This window comes from Schistocerca serialis, chromosome 2 (genome assembly GCF_023864345.2).
Source record: "Schistocerca serialis cubense isolate TAMUIC-IGC-003099 chromosome 2, iqSchSeri2.2, whole genome shotgun sequence".
In the NCBI taxonomy this organism is placed as follows: domain Eukaryota; kingdom Metazoa; phylum Arthropoda; class Insecta; order Orthoptera; family Acrididae; genus Schistocerca; species Schistocerca serialis.
This window is the reverse complement of record NC_064639.1, coordinates 221,267,885-221,285,095: the sequence shown is the minus strand read 5'-3', so window position 1 is coordinate 221,285,095 and position 17,211 is coordinate 221,267,885. Positions and strand designations below refer to the sequence as shown.

At 40.8% G+C, this 17,211-nt stretch overlaps 1 protein-coding gene across 2 annotated transcripts in view; it reads left to right on the top strand.

The window, feature by feature from the left end:
* LOC126456965 (GPALPP motifs-containing protein 1) overlaps positions 1 to 17,211 on the top strand; it is a 73,683-nt gene that overhangs the window by 24,443 nt on the left and 32,029 nt on the right. For both annotated transcript variants that reach the window (XM_050092901.1, XM_050092902.1), the window contains exon 4: positions 16,790 to 16,933. In XM_050092901.1, the coding sequence (XP_049948858.1) occupies positions 16,790 to 16,933 (144 nt within the window). The remainder of the gene's footprint in view (positions 1 to 16,789; positions 16,934 to 17,211) is intronic.

Below are 17,211 nucleotides of genomic sequence, written 5' to 3'. Positions count from 1 at the left end.
ATGAAGACGAATGCCTCGCCAATATGTTACCGATATGGTGGCACTATAGGTCGGAGGATGGCACTCATGTATCATACAGCCATTAAGCGCCTTCCATGACCACCAGTGGCGTACGTTGGCCCCATCACTCCGAAACAGCAGGGAACCCCCACCTTGCTGCACTCGCTGGACAGTGTGTCTAAGGCATTCAGCCTGACCGGGTTGCCTCCAAACACATGTTCGACGATTGTCTGGTTGAAGGCATATGCGACACTCATCGGTGAAGAGAACGTGATGCCAGTCCTGAGCAGTCCATTCGCCATGTTGTTGGGGCCCATCTGTACCACGCTGCATGGTGTCGTGGTTGCAAAGTGGATCTCGCCATGGACGTTGGGAGCGAAGTTGTACATCATGCAGCCTATTGCGCACAGTTTTTTAGTCGTAACACGAGAAGCGTTATTCAACATGGTGGCATTGCTGTCAGGGTTCCTCCGAGCCATAACCCATAGTTAGTGGTCACCCACTGCAGTAGTAGCCCATGGGCGGCCTGAGCGAGGCATGTCATCAACAGTTTCTGTCTCTCTGTATCTCCTCCGCGACTGAACAACATCGCTTTGGTTCACTCAGAGATGCCTGGACACTTCCCTTGTTGAGAGCCCTTCCTTGCACAAAGTAACAGTGTGGACCCAATCGAACCACGGTATTGACCATCTAGGCATGGTTGAACTACAGACAACACGAGCTGTGTACCACTTTCTGGTGGAATGACTGGAACTGATCGGTTGTCGGACCCCCTCCGTCTAATAAGTGCTGCTCATGCGGGGTTGTTTACATCTTGGGGGGGGGGGGGAGGGTTTAGTGACATCTCTGAACAGTCAAAGGGACTGTGTCTGTCATACAGTATCCACAGTCAATGTCTGTCTTCAGGAGTCCTGGGAATCGAGATGATGCAAAACTTTTTTTGATGTGTGTTTAATCAGTAGATCCAAGGAAGGACTTCGAATGTCAGTTGAGCAGAGTGGATAATGTCTTGAAAAGAAGTAAAACAAGAGTTTAGAGCTAGCTGATTTTTCAAAACCAGTTAATACCTTTAAAAAGAAGTACTTTTTAAAATTATTACGAATATCTGCTACACATTAACTGTTGTTTAGGACTCACTCATTCTCTTTAATAGAAACAGTTTTATCTCGAAAGGTTCTTTTTCTTTCTTTCTTTTAAAGGTATTCAACATTGACTTTGTTTTATTGTCTGACAAGATATGAATTCTTCTGTAGCTCTTTTTAGTATGTTATCATACTTTTAATAATATGAAGTAATATTGGATTCCTTCTGTTTATAGCTAATTTGAATATGTCTCTTTTTGTTTCTGAAGATACTCTGATGTGTGTAATAATCTGAAGTTTCTTTGAATTCTTCCTAATATTACTAATAATCATTTTTCCATAGTTTAGAAAAGAGTTGGAAATGGAAATGCCGTGTGGCTAGGGCCTCCCATCTGGTAGACCATTCGCCTGGTGCAACTCTTTTGAGTTGACGCCACTTCGGCGATTTGCGTGTCGATGAGGATGAAATGATGATGATAAGGTCAACACAACACCCAATCCCTGAGCAGAGAAAATCTCCGACCCAGCCGGGAATCGAACCTGGGCTGTTAGGTATGACATTCCGTCATGCTGACCACTCAGCTACCAGGGGCATGGGAAAGAGTTTTCAAAAATGGATACAAATACTGTATGTTGATTTTAGTGTTTGTATTAGGATAGCCTTTCCATATTTTTTGGATCTAACCGAGGATATATTATTGAAAAAACTTCGAAGTCTTATGTTTCGTGAAGCAGTAGCATTGATAGTGCCCCTATTTTCAGCTGTTTTCACATGACCTGTTATATTACCCTTTTTTTTACGTGCAACAGAAAATTCTCCAGTACATAGTACTATGTGAAATAAACACTTTCGTAGTTATTGTCTTTGAACAGTTTCAAAAAGTTTTATTCCTGTTACAAGGTAACATTAAACATACATCTTGCTTTGCTCATTTCTGAACATTGAGACAAAAAATGAATACAGATAAAATGATGAAAAGCATTTAAACAACTTACTCTACACAGGAAATCAAAATAAACGCATTTCCCCTGTTGTGTTGCCAAATGACTAAGTGAAAAGTAGTGGGGGAACTGGTAGTCACACCTTCCCATTGATGTCAGCACCTGTTCAAAGGTCAGCTGAGAGACATGGCTGCAAAATAATGTTTAAAAAAGCGATACTGAACATATAGTTCTAAAATTAAAGAAAAAAACCATGTCACTCATAAGATGCTCAAACCCTGGACATTTTTGCAACCTTGAACTAAAAATTCAGACCTGTCTGGACTAATCCCGAACATATAGTAAGCGGATATTGGATAATCGCAAACTTTGCTCCAATCAAAATTTTTAATCGTTCTCTTAAAATACATCATTATTTTCTTTGACTATTTGCAACCATTACATGCAGATGTGTTACGTAACGTAATTAACTCAAAGCTGCCAGCCTTGAGAGGAGGCTGTCAGTAATCACATGTCGAATATGGACAGGAGCCAGGCCCCTCCTTCCCCCAAACGAAAAATTTTAAAAATTAGAATTCTGATTTAGGCCTTTAAACAGTATATTTCAGATATTTTCTGAAAATATATTTAATTGATCATAAATTTATTTTTATTGTCATATTAAAATTAATCCACATTACTGTTTTGAATAAAGAAAACTTCAGCTTAAATACCACAAATATCACTCACACTTCCAATGAATGTGACAGGGGAATCTGCAGTTGATCTCCCTATCACACCCACATTATTGCCAAACACTGCCTCCACATGCATTGATTGCTGTCTCGTAGAAAGTGTCGTAAACTGTTTTTGTTGTCACCCTGCTTTCGTATGGCAGCAGCTCGTCTGACTTGCCCATGACAAATTTTTCCAGTCAGATAATGAATCCTGCTGTCAACATAGTTGATTCTGCACTATTGAAAAATGAAAGACTTAATTTTAATCTAAATCCACTGCTGCTGGTGCCAAGCAACACAGCACTTTTTTGTTGGAGTTGTGTTTCTGTTCAATATTTTTATAACTATGGTTTCAAACATTCCAGAGACACTCTTCTGCCTCATAGTGTGAGACAAGTTCGTAAATTGTGCTTCTTGTCCATTCCACTTCATGAAGGAACACATGTGGAGACAACACATAACACTACAGCATTCAGTGGTATCAGATCAGGAGCAATGTTGCTCTCATCTGTACTTACACAGCCATGGAACACTGGTTGTCTGTTACCAAGATGCTGACATGTTGTTGCGAACGTTGATAGTCTAGTACAAGCCGCAACAGTGTTGCAGAATATGCTTCTAACTTAGTGTAAACACACATTTAGTAAGCTGTGGCGACGAAATCATTCGTAGGTAGATTTACGCATACCCAGGAAGGAAATTGTTACAATCTATAAAACAATGATTAGCAAAATGTAAACTGTACCTATTTTTTTAACATTAAATTGAGAGGTGTCTATTTCAGTAATTTTTAGTAACTCCTCATAACTCAGTAACTACAGTGATAACTCCAGAACTGTTTCGGACAGTCCGTAGTAGTTAGCAGCCATGCTAACTGTGCGTCATGAACAGACTGTTGATTTACTACAGGATATGCATGCATAACTTAGACGTGTTGTATGAATACATTATTGCTGTCTTGAGCTACTGTAATAGGGAAATTTATGACTGATGTTCACTTGTAAGTGGATTATAGAATCTTGATCACTTTTCCCATCAGATCCATTTAAGAAATTTAAATTAAAATAATCACTTATCAATAACCATTTCTTTCTTTCTGACAACAGCACAGTAAGGCTTCAAAATTTTTCATGGAAATTTTCCAGTAACCCAATGGGGACTTTGCACTATAATAGTAACAAGTATTAACTCAACTGATCTGTTCAGTGTAAATAGTAAAAAGTTTGAGTTTTTTTCAATACATCTCAAACACGTTTATGCTGAGCAAAGTTTTGAGGAATGGAAAAGACTTGCCATGGTTCAACAACTGTGTAAGGAAGCCACTCCAATAGTAAAGATAGCTTCACATCAGATTTAAACATAGCCATAATCTCATAGAGAAATGAAAACTGAATGAAAGCAAAATCGTAGTATGTTGGAATCTGCCCACTCGTCTCTTATAGGGTGCCTAGGAAGCTGTTTTCTTGAATAGCTGGACAACATACAAGCAAATCATATTAATGGAATTTATTACATTAATTGAATTGAGAGTACTTAACTTTCGTTTCTACACAATAGGTTGCAAGCAATAATCAGTGTCCTTTGATATATACAATTTCCATGCAAGGTAATCACACAAGTTCATAAGTCACTGCTATCATTAATATCGCTGTGGCTCTTCTAGTGCAGCTCTTCTAGTGCATTGAGGCTAGACAGTGCACAGCTTGTATTCGCTTCGTGTAGATGTCGCACCTGTTGTGGTGACGTCCCAGTCAGCTTGTTATTTGTTGATGTCAACTCACAGCCCCCTCTGCTGTATTGTTCCTGTCATTGTGTAGGGAGCATGACAACTGCAGGGGAGGCAGGAGTGTCGGCGCACCGGAAGCTATGTTTGAAGGGACGTCAATCTTCCGGTCGTACCCCACGATCTGGCTCTCACTCTGGTGGAAACATCCCCCTGGAAAAGACCAGAAGGGTATGGGTCCACCTCCTGATGCCATGAACCAGATGGAGAAGGTCGCGACTGCTGAGGCATGGGCGGGTCCAGCTCCATCGTTAGGACTGTAGTAGACGGAAGAGGCTATGGTGCCGTCTCCATCTGGTCGTTCCATAGTGTCGTGAAGACACCCTCTAGCAGCTGCTTGGACGCGCTGTCCTCAGGATCTGTGAATCTGGGGAAAGAGAAACCAAAAGATCATCATGCACATGGCAGCAGTGAAGTCAATTTTGATGTCTGCTCTGCAAGCCATCTGGACGTGAAATAAGATAAATGCAAGTGTCGACAGACGATCTCGCCTCACACCCACCATCTGCTGCTGCTAAAATCCCTGTAAAAGACAATATCGTGCAGCACAAAGTGATATATGCGGCCTTCCTTCAGATCCAGATGCTGAGGAGGGTGGAGCAGTTTCCAATGGCGGCGGCTGTGAAGCAGTTCCGCCAGCAATGGTCCATTCCATAGGTGCGAATTATAGGAGGTGAGAAACAGTTGCATTGCTTGATCCCTGGTGTGTGCGGAGCGAATTTTGGCCATCTGCTGCTTGAAGGTTCTGACAAAACGTTCTGCTTTGCCGTTTGAGTGTGGATGGAATGATGCATTAGTTAGATACTGTATGCCATTGTGTTCACAGAATGTTTCAGATTCATTTGATGTGAACTGAGGGCTATTGTCCAACTCTATGACTTCAGGTAAACCTTCGAGGCAAAAAATAGAGGACAACACATGAATTTTTCTATGTGACGTTGTCGAGTTGATTGGCACAGCAAAAGGAAACTTGCTATACGAGTCAACCACACTCAACCAACGAGTGTTCCAAAAATGTCCTGCAAAGTCTATGTGCACACGTTGCCACGGTGCCTGCCTTAGGCCAAGCAGAGAATTTTTGTGGCGGAGCAGACTGATTTTCTGCACATGCATGACACTGTATGTCATCTGTTCTGTTTGGGTATCCATACCCTGCCAAGTACAGCACTGATGTGCTAACTGTTTTATACGAACAAATCCCCGGTGTAGTTGGTGAAGTAACTGCAACACTTCTTTTTGCAAAGCTTTAGGGATCGACACATGTGACTGGCCACTGTCATTTTGAACAAGAATCACGTCTTTCTGCAAAGTATTGGTGCACTACAGAGTTCTTTATGCTACGCAAGGAATGAGGCCAAGATGTGTGAATGTAAGTGAGCAAAATGTTCAAATCTGAATCAGCTTCTGTGGCCTGTGCAGTTTTCCTATAGTACAGCAGAAAGAGTGAAGCAATTCAGAATCCTAAGAATCGATGTGACAACAAGATGCAGCAGAAGTGTCAAAGTCTCTATCAGGGCCAATCGGAAGACATGAAAGTGCATCTGCATTGCCATGTTGAGCTGTCGGACGATACACAATCTAGTATTGCGACAACAACAAAGCCCATCGTTGCAATTTTTGGGCAGTTAGTACAGGAACTGGTTTTGTCAGATGAAACACGGACTGCAAAGACTTGTGATCCGGTACAAAGTAGAATATTCTGCCATACTAATAGTGGTGGAATTTGGTGACACCATACACAATACCCAAAGCCTCTTTCTCAATTTGTGAATAGTTGCACTGAACTTTGGACAACACTTTTGATGCGAAAGCAATAGGTCTGTCTTTATCACCAATTCTGTGCAACAGCACTGCACTGATTCCATAAGAGGAAGCGTCAAGTTGGAACACAACTGGTTTGTCAGGATCAAAGTGAACTAAGCATCGATCACTGAGCAATGCGTCTTTAAGTTTTTGAAAAGCTACTTGGCACTCATCAGTCCAAACAAAAGGGACATTCTTTCGACACAAGCAATGCAATGGAGGCGTGATGTGCGCACCATTCAGTATGAACTGAATGTAATAGTTCATTTTCCCTAAAACTGACCGAGCGAGGTGGCGCAGTGGCTAGCACACTGGACTTGCATTCGGTAGGATGACGGTTCAATCCCGCGTCCGACCATCCTGATTTAGGTTTTCCGTGATTTTCCCTAAATCGCTCCAGGCAAATGCCGGGATGGTTCCTTTGAAAGGGCACGGCCGACTTCCTTCCCCATCCTTCTCTAATCCGATGAGACCGATGACTCGCTGTCTGGTCTCCTCCCCCAAACAATCCAATCCAATCCCTAAAACTGATTGCAGTTCTGTGACATTTCGAGGAACTGTCAAATCTTGTATGGCTAACAAATGCGACTGATTAGGATGTATACCTTGACTGTTTATAACATGACCAAGATATTGCAACTCCTGTTTAAAAAAAAATCACACTTGTCCAGTATACACTTTAATCCTGCATCAGATAAAACATGAAATAAAGCACACAAGTTTTCTAATGCCTGCAGCAGGCTTTGAATATAGTGCATTGATTATGTGGGCCTTGTGATTAAATTTTTGTGAGTGGGCAGAATTCCTATGTTTGTTTCGTTGCAAACTTGCAGATTGTACATGTCCTTTCCTACCACAAGTGTAACACTGAGCTTGTTGGGAGGGGCAGTTGTGGCATTTGTGTCATGAATAACACCAAGGGCAAGACTTGATTATGTTCGCCTGTGTAGCCACCTGTTGAGTGAACTGCTTACATGGCTTGAAGTGTTGTTTACTCAGCATGGTGAGCACAGGCCACTGCTGTGGAATGGGCCTATCGCAAACAAGTGACTCAACCTGACGAATAGCTGGCTGCTCAGATTTATTGTCTGACAGGGCACCTGAATCATACTGATCTAGTATTTGCACTATCTGCTGAAATGATGGATCATATTGTTCCAAAATCTGTTCTCCAAGTTTGACATCAGGTGCATTGTACACGATCACATCACCCAGCATTACATTAGAATATAAACCTTCACAAACACGTTTGAATGTGCATTTCCTTGCTATACCCTGCAAATCAGTTACCCACTCGTAATAAGTTTGTTCTAACCGTTTTTTTGCAGTTAAAGAATTGACACGTAACTGCTACCACATTCACGTGTTGGTCATAATAGTTAGTTAGCAAATCCACAACCTGTTCATAAGAAAGTTCACTCGGAGTGGCATTAACGAAAAGTTCGTTGATGAGGTGGAACTCTGCACTTCCTACTGTGGATAAGAAATAATGGCTTTTCACAGTACCTTGTACATTGTGAGTGAGTATGTGTGCTTCGAACCATTGCAACCACTTGAGCCATTCCTCTTCTTGGTCACGAAACTGGCGAAATGGCGGTATAGCTGTAGGTGTTGCTGTAGCTGGTGCTTGTTCCTTCAACGTGCAGCGTTGGCCATTGTGACCGTGCCGAGCATGGTAGTGATTTGCTGCATCTGGAACTGGAACATCTGCATTAGCTATGTTGCATCTAACACTTGCAGCTATGGTGCCTGAGCAGGGGGGTGGGATAGGTGGGGTGGGCATATTGAAAGAGACAAATGCAAGAAACAGACAACGCAAGTAAGGAAATAAGTAAAAAAGCAAAGAAAATTTCTGCAACGCCCATCTGAAAACACTGATTAGAAAAAGAGACTGTTAAAACAAGTAAACACCCTTCAAAGAAAAGACAAGAGAGAATTAAGGTGTGAGAAAAACAAAACAGAAAATTCCATGGCCACGAGGTGTGGGGTTGTTGGTATAACTCATCACATATGTGGGATCATCCCCACTCATCTCTTATAGGGTGCCTAGGAAGCTTGTTTTTTTTTTTTTCAGATAGCTAGACAATATACAAGCAAATCATGTTAATGGAGTTAATTACAGTAATTGAATTGACAATATTTAACTTTCATTTCTACATGATGGGTTGCAAGCAGTTGGCGACATGCAAATAATCAGTGCCCTTTGATCTGTACAATTTCCATGCAAGCTAATCACACTAGTTCATAAGTCACTGCTATCGTTAATATCACTGTGGCTCTTCTAGTGTGGCTCTTGTAGTTCACCAATGCTAGGCGGTGTGTCACTTTTATTCTCTTCGTGTAGAGGCCGCTCCTGTCGTAGTGACGTGCTAGTCAGCGTGCTGTTGGCTGACGTCGTCTCACAGCCCTCTCTGCTGTATAGTTCTCGATCTTCATGCTAGCACATGATGTTACACCGGAACAGTGTATGTAGAGCTGTGCATTAATCATTCAGTAAATTTACGAGTAAAATGCTATATACCAATCTGATGGAAAATCCTCAGAAGTTTTGGTTTAAGTTAAATCGGTAAATGGCTCAAACCCATCTGTTCAAATACTCTGTGATCATAATGACATTGAAACAGGGTGTGACAGAGAGAAGGCCATAAAACTAAATTCCTTTTTGCAAAATTAATTCACGAAGGAAGATTGAACTACAGTCCCTCCTTTCAGTCATCGTACATATGTTGAAATGACAAATATCGAAATAATTATGTGTGAGATAGAAAATCGGCTTAAGAGGTCTGTTCAAAAAAATTCCAGAACACTAGTAATTTTGTGCTAATGGTGTGTTGAAGCAAAATTCGGTTGGTATCCTTGCCCATGCTGTGTTTAATGTGTAACTACTGAAAGTTTCAATATAATGGAAGGAAACATTCCACGTGGGAAAAATTATATATAAAAACAAAGATGAGGTGACTTACCGAACAAAAGCGCTGGCAGGTCGATAGACACACAAACAAACACAAACACACACACAAAATTCAAGCTTTCGCAACAAACTGTTGCCTCATCAGGAAAGAGGGAAGGAGAGGGGAAGACGAAAGGAAGTGGGTTTTGAGGGAGAGGGTAAGGAGTCATTCCAATCCCGGGAGCGGAAAGACTTACCTTAGGGGGAAAAAAGGACAGGTATACACTCGCACACACGCACATATCCATCCACACATACAGACACAAGCAGACATATTTAAAGTCCTTAAAGTCTTTAAATATGTCTGCTTGTGTCTGTATGTGTGGATGGATATGTGCGTGTGTGCGAGTGTATACCTGTCCTTTTTTCCCCCTAAGGTAAGTCTTTCCGCTCCCGGGATTGGAATGACTCCTTACCCTCTCCCTTAAAACCCACTTCCTTTCGTCTTCCCCTCTCCTTCCCTCTTTCCTGATGAGGCAACAGTTTGTTGCGAAAGCTTGAATTTTGTGTGTGTGTTTGTGTTTGTTTGTGTGTCTATCGACCTGCCAGCGCTTTTGTTCGGTAAGTCACCTCATCTTTGTTTTTATATATAACTACTGAAAGTTTCATTGTTGTTTGTCTGTTAGTTAATTTTCAGTGCTATATTGAGTAGAATGTTGTGTTGCACAGTTTGCGAATTTCAAGATGACAGGTTTAGAGGAGCATGCCTGTGTTAAATTTTGCGTGAAGCTCAAGAAAATCTTTACAGAGACACACCAAATGATGCAGGAAGCCTTTGGTGATGAGTATTTCAGCCATACTCATTGTTATGAATGGTTCACAGGGTTTAAAAATGGCCTTACAGAAGTTAAAGATGACCATCGTTCAGGACGCCTTTCGACGTCTACTGATGATACTCATATCAGGAACAACAATGAAATTGCGCATGCCAATCAAAAACTGACTGTCCAAGAGATGCCAGAAGAATCTAACATTTCAGTTGGATCATGTCATGAAATCCTGACACAGCATCTTGGAATGCATCGTGTTGCCACCAAATTTGTCCCACGGTGCAGGAGTCACACATGACTATTGCACTAAAAGCGAAATTGCTGTGCTGTCTCATCCTACGTATTCTCCAGATGTGGTCCCTGTGGACATTTTTTATTTTCAAAGTTGAAAACCTCTTTGAAAGGATGAAGATTTGCAATGCTAGACGAGATAAAAGAATATTTGCAGATGGCACAAAGCATTTGTAATGATTGGAAAAATGCACAGGTTAGTCCTGTTCAAGAAGGATCATAGAACACACACACACACAAAGAGGGCCTGTATCACTGATGTCAGTCTTTTGTAGAATTATGGAGCTTATTTTGAGTTCCTGTATTGTGATCTTTCAGGAGACCCAAAATCTCCTCTGTAGGAATCATTAAGGGCTCTGCAAACAACACACTGTTGAAATCTAGCTTATTTGTTCATACAAGAGACCCAAAAGATCTTTGATACCAGTGCCCAGGTTCACACCATGTTCCATGACTTCCAGAATGCATTCTGCACTGTCACTTGGTGAACAAAGGACTAGTGTATGGTGTATCAGACCAGAAGTTTTTTGGGGGATTTGGTGGAGGGAATACAGTGGACACACTTGCCTCAGTGCTCTACTAGAAAGCTTGTTGACACTATGGCTCAGTGACTGAGTGTCTCATGCTAACTTATTGTGCATCAGCATGCATGATGTTTACATAACTTCAGGTCTGCTGAGAGACATTAAAATACAGGGTGATCCAAAAAGAATATCACAACTTTAAAAATGTGTATTTAATGAAAGAAACATAATATAACCTTCTGTTATACATCATTACAAAGAGTATTTAAAAAGGTTTTTTTTTTTCACTCAAAAACAAGTTCAGAGAAGTTCAATATGGCTCCCTCCAGACACTCGAGCAATATCAACCCGATACTCCAACTCGTTCCACACTCTCTGTATCATATCAGGCGTAACAGTTTGGATAGCTGCTGTTATTTCTTGTTTCAAATCATCAATGGTGGCTGGGAGAGGTGGCCGAAACACCATATCCTTAACATACCCCCATAAGAAAAAATCGCAGGGGGTAAGATCAGGGCTTCTTGGAGGCCAGTGATGAAGTGCTCTGTCACGGGCTGCCTGGCGGCCGATCCATCGCCTCGGGTAGTTGACATTCAGGTAGTTACGGACAGATAAGTGCCAATGTGGTGGCGCTCCATCCTGCTGAAATATGAATTGTTGTGCTTCTTGTTCGAGCTGAGGGAACAGCCAATTCTCTAACATCTCCAGATACTGTAGTCCAGTTACAGTAGCACCTTCGAAGAAAAAGGGACCAAAAACTTTATTGGCTGAAATGGCACAGAAAACGTTCACCTTAGGCGAGTCACGTTCATACTGAGTTGTTTCCCGCGGATTCTCAGTGCCCCATATACAGACATTGTGACGGTTGACTTTCCCGTTAGTGTGGAAAGTTGCTTCATCACTAAACACAATCTTTGAAACGAAAGATTCATCTGTTTCCATTTGAGCAAGGATAAAAGCGAACAAATGTACAACTAAATGAAGCTTTATAGCTCTCTTAATTCGCCGACAGATAGTGCTTAGCTCTGCCTTTTGCCGTTGCAGAGTTTTAAATTCCTAAAGTTGTGGTATTCTTTTTGAATCACCCTGTACAATTTTTAAAACTTTACATTCATTTTACACATTTCCTGCTCATAATTAAAATGGTATTGTATTTCATTAAAATTCTAATGTAATTTCTGTAAACATTTTTTTCACTAATACTGCAAGTATGGATGATCTTTTTCCTTTCTATTTATATATTTTGCTTAGTATTACTTAATTATTAAAGTACACAATTGTGTGTTGCAGTCTGCGCTGAAGATTTGCAATGTATTTAGAATCACTGAAATTAATAACATTTCTAATTTAAATATTTTCACAAGAACCTATTTTGTAAAAAATCTGTCCTTTCTTTAATAATATTCTTTAATTTCTACAAATAACTCATTAAAGCTGATGCCCCCCTTCCTCCCAAAGAACTCATTGTGTTGTCACATAAATTTTGATATCTTGTTTCACAATAAACATTGTCAACTCTTAGAGAATTTTCTTTCATGAAATGGGAAATATGTAATTTTCATTCAGTCACTCCTCATAATACAATTGTTTCATAAAAAGTATGCAGACAACCAAAAAATTTCAAGAATTGATTAATAAAAAATGGTGAAACTTTGAGATGGTGGTTTTAATGCTTCAGGTGTTCTATGTAGTTTATCACCAATTTCAGTATAACACACATAACATGTATACATCCGTGTCAAACTGTCAGAAAAGTTCTTCTTTAGGATGTTATTCAACTCACATATCACTGGCTTGGATGTTGGTTATGTTGTCAAAGTCTGGACACTTTATGTAAATTTCTCATTTTGTGGTAAGTTGGTGTTGATATAACAAAGTCTCATCACTTGAGATGATTTTTCCCAGAAAAGAATTTGCACATTATGCATTTCCATCAAGTTGTGGCAGATGTTCACACATTGCTGTTTTTGTTTGGGAGTCAAGGTGTACAGGGCAGACTTTGCACGCACTTTGCTCTTCTTCAAAACATTATGGAGAATGCAGTGAACACTCGATTCATAGGTGTTGATTAAGTGTGATTTGTGACATGATGACGTTATACACTACGATCACACGTCCAGTACTTAACACTGCCTGCTCACAGCTGATTGATTGAAATGCACATCTGTTGTTTACAATTATTAGCTCAACCTGCCTCCACAGTTATTGAGCTGATGTCATGTATAAACCAAGAATAAAATCAATCTTTGTACATTTTGGGTAGATGATTTTATTTGTAACTAATTTTGTCAAGGAAATGAATTACAGTTTAAAATCTTACTCGTTACAGTTAATAACAGTTATAGCATTCGTTGAAATAAGTGCTGTGTACACAGTGAAACAATAATTACTTTGATTATCTTTGTTATTATTTTTGAAAAGTCATTTGGAACAATTAAATAAAACAAGGGAAGTAATACGTGAAATAAAGAAAAGGCAACCATTCACCTATAGCTAACTGATGTATGGTGCATTGAAACATGTGAGAAAACTATTTGTATTTGCTTTTGAGCTCTTGCTCTTTCTCTGTTAGAAGTATACACATTCACAAACACAACCACATAGACATCCATATACACATTCCCATGGCCACAGCAAGACTGACTGTTGATAGCAGTTGCGCGGGCAGATGGATGTGGGAAGGGGTTAAGGAAGGACAAATGAGGTGGGGAGGGGGTACAGAAGGACTTGTGAAGCGAGGAGGGTATAGTGAGATAGTGTGTGGCAGGTCTTTTTTACAGATGATTCAGCGGCTGCAGAAAAAGACAAAAAAAAGTTCAAAGGATGAAGCATATAACAGTTGATGGGGGGGGGGGGGTGAAGGGAGGGGAGGTGAGTAGAGGAAGGTGGAGATGAGGAGGGAAACAGGGAGGGAAAAGAGAAAGGGGGAGGGGTGGAAAGAGGAGGGGGGGAAGAGAAAGGGAGAGGGGCGGGGTTGGAGAGGGGTAGAGGGGGGGGGGGAGAGAGAGAGAGAGAGAGAGAGAGAGAGAGAGAGAGAGAGAGATAGATTTGGGGGGGGGGAGTGGTGGGAGAAGGCAGCAGATGATGTGAATAGAGGAGGAGTGGTGTGGACAGAAGAGAGAGGTGAGAAATTAAGGTGAGGCAGTGTGAAGAGGTTGTCGGAGGTTTAGGCCATGGAGACTGTGGGATGTGCTGGAGAGGTAATTCCCACCTGTGTAGTTCAGAGAAACTAGTGCTGAAAGTGAGTATTCAGATGGATCACTTAGTGAAGCATCTGTTGAAGACATTTGTGTTGCGCTGCACAGCATGTTTGGCAACTGGATGGTGACATTTGCAGTTTGCCACAGTTTGTCGTTTACCATTCATGTGAATACAGTTGGTTACTTGTCATGTCCACATAGAATACTGTACAGTAAGTGCAGTGTAGCTAATATATAACATGGCTCATATCATACATGGTCCTGCCCTTGTAGGGTGGGAAATGCCTCTGACTGGACTGTTGTAAGAGGTGGGTGTTTGGAAAGGTCTTGTACCCGAGTCTATCACAACGGACTAACCCATGGGGTGGAGGATTGGAAGCCAGATTGGAACAGGGATGGGCAAGGATATTCTGTATGTTGGGTGGCAAAAAGAACACAACTTTGTATGATGTGGATAGGATTTTGGGTAGGATATCCCTCGTCTCAGGGCACAATGACAGGTAGTTGAAGCCCCAGTGAAGGATGTGGTTGGGCTTTTCAAGGCAATAGTGATACTGGGTAATCAGAGGAGTGCTGGTCAGTGGCACATTAACAAGTTTACTGGTGTCAGAGGAGGAGATTGGATGGGAGATCTGTTTATTGATGAGCTGGATAGGATATTGTCCGCCAATAAAAGCTCTGATAAGGTTAACCCTATATTTCAACAGCTGCTTTCCACTGCAGATGTGGCATCCATGGGTGCCAAGGCTGTAAGTAAGAGATTTTTTGACACAGAATGGGTAACAGTTTTCGAAGTGGAGTGTCTGTGTGGTGTTTGTGTGGATGTGTGAGTTTCTACTAGAGAAAAAGCAAGAATGCGAAAACTAGTATAAATAATTTTGTGGGTTTTTTTTTCCCCTCCTATGTGCCACACGTCAGTCAGATATAGGTGAATAGGTGATTGGTTGCTTTTCCTGTATATTACGTATTGCTTGTAACACACACACACACACACACACACACACACACACACACTCTCTCTCTCTCTCTCTCTCTCTCTCTCTCTCTCTCTCTCTCTCTCTCTACTGTCGCGGTGCTGTATCCTGATTGGGATGAGAGACTGTGTGAGACGGAATGGGCTGAGAAGAACAGGGGGGAGGGACTGGTAAAGGGAAGGGAGAGTGCCTGTTAGCAAGGGAGAGGCAACAGGGAAACAGTGTAGGAATGTGGTGCTGACAAATTTACCTTGGTGCAGACAGAGGAAGTTATGTGTGAAATGCAGTTGAAGTGAAGGTGTGGGGTGGCAAGGGGTGAGAGTGGGCAGGTGTAAAACAGGGGAAATGGAGACCACAGAGAGAACAAAGTGGTGTAGGAAGCTGAAGAGAATGGTCAGTCTGTAGTGAAGTGAAAGGGAGGAGCTGAAAGATGTGGAGACAGTGCTGGAGGTGGGCGTGGAATATTAAGATTGCAGAGACTGAGGAGTTCAGGATGAAAGGGTGTGTTTTAAGGACAGTTTCCATCTACTCAATTAAAACAAATGCTGCTGTTGTGTGAGAGCCGGAACATGTGTTGACATTGCATAGAAGTCAAAGTGCTTAGCAGCATGTTCTGGTACAGGATGGTGAACTTTATTCTTGGCCACAGTTTAGTTGTGGCCGCCTTCCATTCAGGTTGACAGGTGGTTGTTGGAGGTCATGTTGGCATGAAGGATGTGCAGAAGTTACGGCAAAGTCAATATATGATTTGTCCGCTTTCACAGGTCGTGCCGCATCTGATGGCGTAGGATGCGCTGGTGACAAGACTTAAATCAGAAACATGCAAGATGATTATTGTCGTTCATATCTGTGTGAAAAATCTATATGGCAAGGGGTTGTTGGTAGGTTGGGTAGAATAATAGTTTGGTGTGTGCTGTGTTGAATGTAGAGACTTTTCTTATCAATCTTATTTTGGTTCATGTGTAACACCAGCTTTTCAGTTTCAAATAATTTACTCTCATCTTTGTTGCCAAAGTTCTTTTACTTTTACTCTTGACACATTTTATGGTACAATAAATGTCATAAGAATGGAATAAAAACAGATTTTATGCAATAACAGGATGTAGCATAAGTCTTGGGTGATGTGTTATGTTGAATTACATACTTTAATGGATACACAGTATCCAGTCACCATTGAACATCCTTACCTAACATCAGTGGCCAAACTGGTTCATATGACATGGTCAACCCTGAGTGTCCTTCCTTAACATCAATGGCCACACTGGTTTGAATGGCATGGCATAGTTTTTTATTTTATTTAAGAAAGTCACAGCATTTCACCATCATACAGTATCTTAAACTTGAAGTTTCTGTAAGCTTCATATTATTGTATTGCTGAATCAGTCTATGTCTTATACATTAATCTTCCATTAAGGACTTACAAAAATCATAGGACTTTATAATAAATGCTGAAATGATTATTGTTAATTCATTCATCTTTCAAAGATATGTCAGCATGAACGTCTGTAAGAATGTTAATGTGCTTTTACCAAATATAGATCTTTTTTATGGGTGCAACTTGAAACACTGTGCCTTATTACTCTGTTTATTTTCAAGTACGTTGACTGATTGTAAAACTGTGTTTTCTCAGTGTGTAAAATTGGTAGGCACACTTTCTGTAATACTAAAACAAATAATTCTTCCTTTTGACCTGTGCCTTACTTACAACTTCACATTCAGGGTATTAATAAATGTGTTACTTATGATGTTTACAGCCAGTTGCACCAACAGACAGTCTAAAGCAGAAGGCTTTGAAACAACGTGACCAGGAAATAGAAAAACTTACTGAAGGATATTCAAAGAAAAGACAAAAGGAATCGTTATTGGAGTCTCATCAAAAGAAGCTGAAAAGTGAAAAGGTCAGTTAGGAAAAACTCCTCACTTAATTTCACTGTATCAAATTATGTTATTTTCATATGTTTTTATATGTTCATTGTATTGTTTTACTAATTATATGTTTTATGGTTAAGGCATTCTACTGCTGGTGATTATTTTCATGTTGATTACCATGCCTTAAGCATCCTCAAACTACATCTGCTCCTTCTGGAAGGTACTCCAACCCTGATATACAAGAATCTATCCTTCAGTTTCCTCGCCACCTCAAGACACTATTGAATCCAATGATTCCCTACTCTGC